Genomic DNA, 11683 nt, shown 5'->3' on the forward strand with positions numbered 1-11683 from the left:
GCAAGTCATGACCCAAAGAACTTGCCTACAGCCTTGACCTGCCCTCCAAGACATTCCCGAAAAAGCCAAGCATATCCCTCCAGGCCATAGTGCTGATGATTATATTCCTTCTAAAACCAAGATACATATTACATTTCTGTTGCATTACAGCTCTCTTTACCAGTAGCTGAAAGCAGAATAGGGGCCTTCTATATCAATAGCATATACAAAATTTCACCCTACAATTTCTTTGCTATAGTTATATATATATAAACCACAGTGATGTTTGGGAGCTCTGAAGACAGAAGAATAAATGAATCTGCTGCAGACCCTTTCCAGCTCTGATGCTTGCCTGCAGATTTTGGGTCTTCCAGACGTTTTCGTATCTGGGAGGTGAGATTCTCAATCAGGGTGAACACCTGGTTACAGATCTCTACTGGATTCTGGATAAAGGTCATGGAGTTGAGCAGAGAAGCACTACCTGTAGGTGCTAGCTGAGAGAAGATAACAATAGAGATTAGTTAGTAGCTTTACAGACTGTGAACACAAAATACCTGCCTTCTTCAGCTGCCCTGCTTTAAAATTAGGTACTAAAGTTGCATTCCCAGCCAAGTGTAATAATCTGGTAAGGTAATTAGGCATGTTCTTAGAACCAAACTCAGAGATAGCAAACAACTGCCCCTGTCAGATCAGACCTTCCTCCACCTACAATATCCACTCTTGGCTTCTTTGTTTCTGTGCTTGAACAGAAGGGCTCCACAGGTGTTTTAAGTATTTTTCTGAGGTGATAAATATATTCCTTAATGGTAATGGGTTTCAGTTCTGTAAACATATCTCAGAGTCTGGGAAAAAGTATTCTGTAATCATATCTCAGAGTCTGGGAAAAATAAAGTGTCTAGGGACTGGTTGGAGAGGCAGCTACAGCGCTGGATGTAGCATATGCTCTCTACTCTTCAGTTACCAGACACTGACAGGACCACATAAGGGTTTGTATCCAAAAGATCTGTTCGTATGTACACGAAAGATCTAGAATCTGGCAAAGGTGAATTGCCCACCCACAGCAAATTGGATTGTTCCAGGCAGCATGCAGCAATGCACCCTAATCAGGGAGCCCCAAAGAAGATAAGGACAGAAAAGTCTTCTTGCTTTATGTCACCTATATTACTGACACATGGTTTCCTGTAAGGCCGGGATAAACAAAGCCTATTGCATTTGGTTCTTGTGCTTACAGCCTTAGTCTCTGACACAATCTTATCCGTCCAAGTCATGAGCCACAACATACAAAAACAGGGGCTCAAAGATTCACTGGCTTGAAAACCAAGTTCACCCTACTCCATATCAAGTTGTTTCAAAAGTTCATCACAGTTCCTACTGAATCATGTTTAAGTCTCTCTGCTGCAAAACATACTATTTTTAACCCCTAGCTGGCACAATCAATCTGATTTAAATAGCAAGCAACTCACATTGCTATGCATATGATTCCTGTACTGGGGCTATCAGGTACAGCATACAGTACATGTAGCATACGGTACAGTATACACTTGCACAGAGCTGCTAAAAATCCAGATTCCTGGTTAGGGGAGAAGGGAAAGGGAGGGAATAAACCAGTGAGAGCTACCACACTGGCAGGCTATTCTGGGACCACTTTCCCATCCTGCAGAGAAGCAACTTGGGAGGAATTTTCTCTTACACAGAAGAGGCAATGTCTTTTGCAGCTTTTCAGCTGAACCCACTGCTCTTTTCATCATCACTCCCCTTTTGAATGTAGTTCCCATTCTCTGCCATAGACCCGCACATTTTCCCTAGTTTTGTGCAAGAGCGTACATAGGAGGTCATGCGACTGTGGCCAGCTTATTGCAGGACCCATTGTTTATAAAAAGCCCTTTAGTTTTTGACACTCCAGCATCAATGTTGGGCAGTGTTTTCTGTACGCCACTGAAGAAAGAGGTTTTTGTAGCGTCCTCACTAAAAATTCCCCTAGATCTATTTTTTTAAATTTTAACCTGTATGAGACATAGTTCACAAGACCAGAGGAGCAACTTCTTCCACAACATCTTGGAGCTTTCCTCTAACAAGGGTTACATTGATTTCACACACTGAAAATCTTTGAAAAAAATGCCAAATGTCAGTCAATCACATATTTGTACATGCATTTATAAAACAGGTTTGTCAAACCCATTTTCTTCTGGCATAGCAATGAGAATAAAATGCACTGGGACCTCTAAAGGGAGAGAAATGTACCATGATGATGATTCTTGAAGTGGACAAGTCGACACCGGAACAACGGTGAGGATTTCCACTTGGAGACGTACAGGGACTGTTAATCCCCCAAATCCTTCCTTTGCCATTCCTAAGCTCTGTTTATATCCTGCAATTCTGACTAGAGCTGATCTGAGACTAACAGAACTACTGTTCACATCCCAGCCAGCTTCACATCTTAAACTACTGCAGCAACGCTATTCTCCTTCTAGACACAGGAAGCTCTAAGACTATGCAGGTGCTTTACCTTCTCATAATCCTCTTCACAGAACTCAGCATCCTTCTGCATGATTTCATGCAGTCGTGCCTTCACTCTATGTTGACAGCTGCTAAGAGAATCACTGTCACTGTCCAGGAGACCATTCATATTGGCACTTTTCACCATTTGCACCAGGATGGGGGTCAGCTCTCCTTCCAGGGCCAGCAGACCCTAATACAACAGAGGACAAGATTTCAGCTATGTGCAACCCATGCAACAAACACTTCTGTTAGTTTCAAGGCCAACCTCCAGTTAACTTGAGTGAAATCTCAACTGTCCTTGAAGAGCATTTTTACAGCACCAGCATCTACTTTTTCTAGCATCAGCAACAGCCATTTTTCTAGGCAAAACACCATCTCTGCCTGCAGCAGTCCCAGATTTGTCTAGGCAATCCTTAAGCAGGCAACACAATTTGCCGGAAAATGTTGATACAGCAGAGGCTCTGAAGAACAGCTACGGTTACCACAGGATCCCCCTTGGCTCAAGCTGTAACCGCAGATGAATCTGTCTCCTCCCCAGCCTTCACCCCAAAATGCACCAAAGACATTTGGTGTCTGGGCACCAAAGACATTTGCCCTCTGGGCTGGGCAGTCAGAAACCTTCATTTTGTAGGCAATTAATACTCAGTAATGTGTTCTAACATTAAACACCAGCAATACCCTGTAAATAACTCCTCAAGTCAGAGTCCCATATTGGGCATAATACCAAAGACAACATACATGTGCAGCTACGCTGGGTTTCCAGTGCTGCCCCACAAACTTGCTATTAGCATAGTGTACCACTGCCCTCCCAACAGGCAGGTGGAAACTCCTAGGACAGTTCCTTCCTCATCACCAGAGGTTTTCCTTTAGAATTCTCATATTCTAAGACCAATGTAGCAGAATTAGCAGATGCCCAAGAGAGGAAGAACCTTTGCAAAAGCTGCTGCTGTCATCTGAACTCGTCCCTCATCGGAGGCATAAATCTTGAGATCATGACGGTATGTGCTGTGCAGTCTGAGCAGGCCACATCCAGGGAAACCAGCATAATCACCTGGAACAGAGAACAAGGTCAAAATAGTATTCTGACATCTGCAAAACTATCAGCTGAGTATACTGCAGAATACCACTACTTCAGACAACAAACTTCCTTGCAGTAACAAAGTTTTGTAGAGAATTAATCACTTTCACAGCTAGCATTTAGGCTGCTCCAAAACACAGAGCTCTAGCCAATACATGAAGCCTGAAAATCTGTTCCAGGTTAAACTGGGAAAGTTCATTTTGAGGAAGAAATTGAGGATTCACCAGTAAAGGTCTGATGCTGTCTAAATGTTGCAGCAACCCTCTCCCAACAGTCTGTAACTGTTTTGCTAGCTTGAATGCCCCTGTGCAGAATAAAGCAGCACAACAGAATTGCCTCCTTCTATTTGTTCTCTGCACAAAAGCAAGTACTGCTGCCATCAGAACTGCAGCCAGAACTAGCCAGTAATGAAGCACCTGGCTTCCAAAGCATATCCTGTATAGCTACAGTTATCTTGTGGCATGAAAAATAGTTTATTTATGATGGCTGAGTCAACCAGAGGAGACAGATCAGTAATGAGAGAAAGCAACTCATGCAGCTTTGAGTCTGACCCTCCAAAAACAGTACAGTGGTGACTCATTTGCTATTGGATGGAATCCCATGATGAATTTGTACAGTACCCAGTCACACTGCATGAGAAGAAGGGGACGCGGCTCCCAGCTCTGAGCTCATAAGTCAGAGAAACACTCTGCTAGATAAGGACAGACATTAGACAGAAGTCAGCTGTATATCTGTACAAAGCTGCCATGTACCAACTGCTCTCCAGGAACTGTGACACAGCATGTCACTGCAGATTAAGATCTCTCCCCAGGTGCAGGACTTTGCACTTCTCCTTGTTGAACTTCATGAGGCTCCTGTCAGCCCATTTCTCCAGCCTGTCCAGTTCCCTCTGGATGGCAGTACGACCCCCTGGTGTATCTGCTGCTCCTTCCAGTTTCGTGTCATCTGCAAACTTGCTGACGGTACACTCTGCCCCATCATCCAGATCATTAATGAATACGTTAAACAAGCCTGGACCCAATATTGACCTCAGGGGTATACCACTGGTTACTGACCTCTAACTAGACTTCACGCCATGATCATCACCCTCTGGTCCTGGTCATTTAGCCAGCTTTTGGTCCTCACCGCTGTCTGCCCACCTAGTCTATACTTACTTCATCAGATTCTCTGTGAGGATTTTATGGGAGACAGCATCAAAGGTCTTACTGAAAATATCCTCTGCTCTCCCTTCATCTACCAAGCCAGTCACTTCATTGCAGTTTATCAGGCTGGTTAATCATGCTTTTCCTTTGCGAACTCATGCTGCCAACTCCCAATCAACTTCCTATCCTTCATGTGCTTGTAAACAGTTTTGAGGATTAGCTGCTCCATCACCTTTCCAGGGATCAAGGTGTAGATGACCAACCTGCAGCTCCCTTGGTCCTCCTTCTTGCCAGTTTTGAAGATAGGAGTGACATTTCCTTTCCTCCAGTCCTCAGGCACCTCCTCCAGTCACAATGATCTTTCAAAGATAATCTACGGTGGCCTTTCAATGACATCTGCTGCCTCCTTCAACACTCATGGGGGCATCCCATCAGAACCCATGGACTTGCATACGTCCATTTTGCTTTAGTATTCCCTAACTTGATCCTCTTCCACCCAGGTTAATTCTCCCTTATTCTAGAAGGAAATCTTCTCCAATTCACCTTAAATTATCTTAAGTAAATCGGTCTCATCAGACCGATATAGAAGTATATTACTTCTGACTCTTCTCTACTTGGATGAGAAAGGCAATCTCAGTCTTTTGTTGTTGTTGGCAGGGGGTGGGCTCCTGGCTCTGTACTAGGTGCTTTTCACAGTCACAGAATTAAGGTAGAAAAAACACAGGTAAGTTATTTAACTATTGCCCTGTCCCAAGACATAATTACCAGTGTTCCAAGACAGATTTCCCCTGTTCTCTACACCTGACCTAATTTCATTCTTAATAAATATATAAATTTTGAAGTGTTGCTGCATCAGGATTATTTTGTTAGACTTGCTTCTCTTTTCTGAATACAGGCAGATTAATTGAAAGAGGCTTTTCCAGCCCTAGTGATTCTATGTCCCATACTAAGACATTCTGAAGTTTAACCACTGCAACAAACACTGCTGGCTAGCTTAGCTATCTTTGGTTGCAAAGCCCACTTGAATTATTTATCCTTATCAGGTCAACTCAAAAGAACAAAAACAGTGATGACCTGAATCACAAAGGCTGCACACAACCTACAGACATATGAGCATTCCTCACACTAGTGATTACCTGGGCTGAGCAACCTGGTACAGTCCCAGGACAGTACCTAAGATGCATTTAAAAAGCTTACCTTGGCCACCAGGGTACATACAGCGAAAGGCTCGCCCCAGCTCTTCTGCCTGGACTCTTCCTGCTGGTGTCAACTCTCCACCCCACTTCAGCACCAGGAGAAGAGAAGGGGAAGACTCTCTGCGACCTTCTAGGAGACAAACAGGTACTCACTATGTCAGATCTGAAAGCTGAGCTTGCAGTGGGAGAGGATGGGAGGAAGAAGTTGCCACCAGAGCCTTGCAGAGCATTCTCAGCACAAGTCTGACCCAGAATCCACAAGAATCAAGCCAGCAAGTACCAAATTAAGAACCACTACTTTCAGATGGTATAGGCTGACATTCACTAAATTGGAAACAGAAGCCCTGTGGCACCATCCAGGGTGTACTGGTACACTACATTGTGTATCGCTTCACCCCTTCTTATGATTGCAGCAAAGTTAGGATTAATGGGTCATTAGTTCTGCTAGTATATCCAGGGGTCTTTATAGATAGGATAGCTGTACACACTCTTAAACACCAAGCTTTAAAGATCATGGCAGCAATGTCTGATTTCTTTACCTTCGTCTTCACTTGCAGCTTTTGGATGTCCATGAGGCAGATAGGTCAACTGCACCTTACGGTTAATGCCAGAAAAATGCCCATACCTAACACAGTGAGAGGGGGAAAAATTAAAAATAAACCAACCCCATTCACCCTGTATCCAGAGGTCCCTAGACAGCACATAGCAAAAATTCACAGTACAAGCACTAACTTCCTGTTACAACACCAGCTGCCGTGGAACAAGAACATTTTTGACATCTATCTATGACCCAGCATGAACACACACACACAAAAAAGCTATATAACCTCCCTAAATGAAATTCAAAGACCCATTTACTTGCCTGCTCTTCAGTTGACAGCATTCTGTGCTCTCATACCCCCACAAGGACTTTAATCAACCCTAGTTATTTTCTATCTACATCTTTAGCAAGTGAATTAATGGGATCACAGAAAAAGAATCTGCCAGCCACTCTAAATGTAGCCGCACCTCTAATGAGCAGAGAGAGCAGGGGAAGGAATCATGGTAAAAAATAATTTTCTGTGCTCCACAGACACGGCTTAAATAGACACCGCCTGTGTATGTCGCAGTGAGAGAAACCTTCCTTTTGTTTCTGAGATGACACCACCACCATACTGTCTTTTATTTCATCTATATGCAATCTAAGAGGACACAAACTTCTTTTCATGTTTTCCAAGCTGCCTTTTGTTAAACTTTTGTCACCAAACAACCTTATTTAAATCACATTTGTTCCAAACTTATAAAAATGCTTCGTATTAATATGGTCCTTACAGGACTCCAGCTCCTTTCCCACAGCAAAGGAAGCTCAGTTTTGTCTCAAGTTGTTTAGACAAACACCAGAGACACTTGGAATAAGAATCAACAGCGGTTTTGATGCTGAGGAGAAAACGTTAACAGGATGGCACCTTTTACATATAGCTTCTAACAACGGACAGAGGATACCCTGAGTTCTGGAGAACTAGCTGCTTAAGACATCAGCAGCCCAATTTGCTTCTGCATCACATGCTGACCAACGCTCTGAGACAGAATCACAGTGCCCCACTATTTGAATCCTTACATCTCCAAGACGCTCTTCAGCTGTTCCAATTTGGATTTCCGCTCCTCAATCTCACAGTCACTGTGGGTTCCCAGTTCCACCACAAGCTGCCGTGCAATGTCCAGCACTTCCTGTTGGAGGGCAGACACTGTCTCAAACACCCAGCAATTCTGCCTCTCACTCACCACCATAATCTTACAAGGCCTCCGGACAGTCTCACCCACCATCAGGGCCACATGCATACTCCTTAGAGACATGTCATTTCATAAGACACAACTCCGGCAGGACAAACTTTCACACCGCAGTTTGCTTCATCCTCACCCCGTGCTCCAGCCCCATTCAGAACCAAACAGGTCCCTCAAACTGTCCTGTCCCAGCCTGGAGCTGTCTCTCACTGGAGGCAACCACAACAGATGGGCAAACGGCATCAGGTCAGCCCCGTTCTACAGTCTTCAAGTCATCCGGGAGCAGTTTTCACTATGCTCTCATACTATCACCCTGCTGAGTGCATAGTGGGTGGAGAATGAGAAAGGGAGTGTTTGTGCAACAGACTGTTGCCTTTCTGAGGGTTTTCACCCTCTCAAAAAACTGCCTCACACTGGGATCCAAATTACCTTTATCCACACAGTAACCCCAGAGAGGGCTCCTCTCACCTGTAGCTGCTCTGGTTTCTTCAGCTTCAACTTCCCTGTCTTGTAGCCATCATATTTCTCAAATAACTCAAAGAACCTGTATGGACAACAAAGAACCCTGATACAGTTTCTGTTGTTTCAGTGCTACAACTTTCATCCCTACGTATGCATTCATGCACTATTCTTCAGGAAGAACCAGCAGACCCACTGGGTCCTCCCTGTGCTTCAGAAATTCTCATAAAAATTAATGTTTCCAGGCTCAGTTAAGAAAAGGAGGTAGCCCCTATCTTGCAATTTAGTGGGGTACTTCACTTTGAAGGATCTAGCAGCCTTCACTCTTTCTTTCAGTGTTCACGAAGAAGGTGACTAGATTCTTATGGGGAAAGAAGACTCCCTCAACTTAGAAGAAAACATTTGATTGAATGGAGCCAGGAAAAAGCACTGCTTTCCACGTGCTCTTCTGCTGTGCTTCTTGATTCAGCAAATGGGCCCTCCTCACTTCCCAGCAAAGCAGCATCTTCGTGCCTTGACTCTTACCGAGGATGCTTAACTTCCATCTTCATTTTCTGCTTTGGGGTACGATCTCCATGCCGGATGACTGCAATAACACAACGAAGCTCCATCCTGGGGAAACAGAAGATATACTTGACAAATGTGTCCCTTGGACAGTATTTGCACTTTGTCTCTCATGTAGCCTCCGTGGGCATTCACTTGAGAAGATGACAGGTACTCACATAGTGCCTGAAGTTGTGGGGACAATAGGAATATCTTCTGCCTCTGTTGGGATAGACCAGGGAATATGAAACTGGGGAGCCAACTCGCGCATTATTATGTTTCTGGAAGAAATCAGAACATAAAGCTCACATTCCCTTGGTTCTCCATCTCCTGCCTGGTGGTCCTGCTGAAAGATTTGAGAACCACAAACAGATCATCTCCTTACCTTCCTTGCAGAGACATCTAGCACACCACGGGCTGGTTAGGGCACCCCCCAGGGGACACCAATTTCCCCTCACATCACCAATACTGCATCTGGCCTTAGCAACCAATCTTAGATGTATCCTGTAGGATACTTCTAGGTATAGAAAAAGACAGCTAATGCCAATGCAAGCAGGAGTTCCAGCTGCTATACATAATTAACCCCTTCCTCCCAGAGCCATGCTTTCACCTTCTGAACAAATTTCCCTAGCTGAACCATCCACAGATTTCTATGTCATACTTATCATCTCCATTCATTATACTTTGCTGTGGGTTCCTCTACCCTTTTACATACCCAAGGATTTTGGCACAGTCATCATAATACTTCATAGAGTTCTTCACAAAACTGAAGCCGTTCACATCACAAACAAAAGAGTGGCCATTTGCCCGCAGGAGGTCAAACCCACACACTGTTTGCTGCATGAGGAAACACAGGACACAGGATTCATAAGCACATTGGGAGGGAGTACCGCAAGCAGGACAGCAGATGCACAGCCAAGTACGGCTGACACACGTGCCCTGTTAGCATATGCTGCCCAGTTCAGCTCCACTGGTGCCTCCAAAGGCACCTCTGCTGCAGCATTTCTACATTCTATGCCTGCCTCACGGGTCTTAAAGTGGGAAAACACAGCCACAAGTTAGCAGTAAGAGGCCCTTTAGAGGAACCTCTACAGCTTCACAGCTGCACCAAGAGCCCAGCCCATGAGCTCCTGGATTAAGCCTATCGGGTCTAGCCCCCCTACTCCACAGAACACTAAAGGATCAGAACGGAGCAGCTCCAGGCTCTCTTGCTCTTGCCTCTAAACTTAACTGTTCTGAAGCACACTGAAGAAATACAGACAATAAGTGGTGAATTCACAGACATCCATCAGTATGTGGAAAAGGCTGTAAGACGGAACAGCTGTATCGGCACAGCTGCATGGGTTGCAAATTGCAGTGAGGCCGGGAACAAGTAGTCAAGTGCAGCATCTGCTGACACTGCTGAACATGTCATGTAACTACACCTAGACTTACATACATTCAGCTACCTAACTCTACAGTAGAACACAAATGCGCACCAAAGCCAGATCAAAAACAGAACAAAAAAAAGCAGAGGAAGTGAAGGCCAGGGTCTCTACACATGTACAACTAGGAATAGTGAAGGAGGGACCAGCACATATGACAAAGCGGCACACTCAGAATCTTATATTAAATGCTTAGATGCACACTGGACACCAGCCACCTGCCAGCACAGAGGGCATTTGATGGAGGCCCTCCTGCTTTCCCGGTAATCTTTGATCAGCAAACTGCCAGGGCCAGCAGGACCAGCTGTACCCAGCCTGCAGAGATGGCAGCTGGCAGCAGTCATGGAGCACAGTGGGGTAACAGAACTCAGGCTTTAACACTGCTTGAGCTATGAATCAGACATTCATGGTGTATCCTGCTTGTGTAGCGGAGAAAACAGACAGACCTTAAAGGCTACACAGACTTTCCGTGCAACAAGTTTCTCCATGGCAGTCAGCATAACTGGGTAACGAATTTCTTTCCCTTCACTGTCCCGTTCAACCTTCCCATCCAAAGCAGGAGATTTGCGAGCCTCTGCATGGGCATAGTCTGGCCCAACAGTGTACACCTAGGAAGAGAAATAGATACACCTGACATAACCATCTAGAGTAACTGCATCTTCCAGAAGGTTCTACTGCAGACACATGGAAAAATTTAGATGGTCTCACACTTTCTTCCTGTAATGATTTACAGAATGCCCACTCCCCACTTTGGGATCCAAGCTGCACAGACCGCACCTCACAGCTTAAACAAACACTCCAGAGTCAACTTAGGCAGGACTGCCCAACCTTCAGCTATCCCAGGCTTGGAGAAAGGAGGAGCGATTCCAGGCTTTCCATTACCTTTACGTCAGTGCCATCTGTAGGCATGAACTCCTCATAAATGTATGACCCTGTCTTCCTTACACTGCTCTCTGGGGAGTACACGCTACTCCGGCTACCAATCTGAAAGCAAAGAATAAACACATCAAGGAAGTCAGTTGGGTTTCTTTTCTTAGGTGGAAGAACAAAAAGCATAAGCTTTGAACCACAGGGAGAGAATTGGCTGAACACCTCTCAGAACCCCTAGCTGTTACAGCATAATTATGGAGGACAAAAAAGACTCTAAAAGACAGGCAATAGGTATGCCCTTTTCCAGGCCTAAAGAGGAGAAAAGTTATTATAGACCTTTAGGTTGACTCCAATAGCTACAAGGATATGCACCAAAAAACAGTAGATAAAGATGTGTAAAGTAAGGAGACTAGCTAATAAGGAAATGATAATAACTGATGACAGTTCATAATCAGACCAACTTTACTTCTTTCTAGGACAGTATGACAGATCTTATGGACAGAAGATGACGTCATTTTAAGTTCTAGGGAGGCTTTGGATACAATTTCAAATGGCACATGTGTATACTTAAGGAAACAACCACTTTAGGTTTACTAATGGCAGATGTGTAACTGATTGGAAAAAAAGATGCATCACAGCTTTTAACTTTGCTGGCAAAGTAGAGGAAGTGAGTAAAGGCAGATTCTCTGTGAAATCTATGAATACGTAGTGCATTTATTACATTTGCAAGCA

The 11683-nt window shown here is 44.5% G+C and overlaps 1 protein-coding gene across 15 annotated transcripts in view; it reads right to left on the reverse strand.

The window, feature by feature from the left end:
• Nucleotides 1-11683, reverse strand: part of PPIP5K1 (diphosphoinositol pentakisphosphate kinase 1) — a 52715-nt gene that overhangs the window by 31624 nt on the left and 9408 nt on the right. For 13 of the 15 annotated variants that reach the window (XM_067003554.1, XM_067003555.1, XM_048046293.2 and 10 more), the window contains 12 exons: nucleotides 10964-11065; nucleotides 10528-10689; nucleotides 9373-9494; nucleotides 8837-8938; nucleotides 8640-8726; nucleotides 8124-8199; nucleotides 7492-7601; nucleotides 6434-6519; nucleotides 5896-6024; nucleotides 3408-3529; nucleotides 2486-2668; nucleotides 332-473 (listed from right to left, as the gene is read on the reverse strand). In XM_067003554.1, the coding sequence (XP_066859655.1) occupies nucleotides 332-473; nucleotides 2486-2668; nucleotides 3408-3529; nucleotides 5896-6024; nucleotides 6434-6519; nucleotides 7492-7601; nucleotides 8124-8199; nucleotides 8640-8726; nucleotides 8837-8938; nucleotides 9373-9494; nucleotides 10528-10689; nucleotides 10964-11065 (1423 nt within the window). The remainder of the gene's footprint in view (nucleotides 1-331; nucleotides 474-2485; nucleotides 2669-3407; nucleotides 3530-5895; nucleotides 6025-6433; nucleotides 6520-7491; nucleotides 7602-8123; nucleotides 8200-8639; nucleotides 8727-8836; nucleotides 8939-9372; nucleotides 9495-10527; nucleotides 10690-10963; nucleotides 11066-11683) is intronic. The other 2 variants (XM_048046292.2, XM_048046299.2) reach the window with 1 other exon arrangement.

Source organism: Anser cygnoides, chromosome 11, assembly GCF_040182565.1.
Source record: "Anser cygnoides isolate HZ-2024a breed goose chromosome 11, Taihu_goose_T2T_genome, whole genome shotgun sequence".
NCBI classification, from domain to species: domain Eukaryota; kingdom Metazoa; phylum Chordata; class Aves; order Anseriformes; family Anatidae; genus Anser; species Anser cygnoides.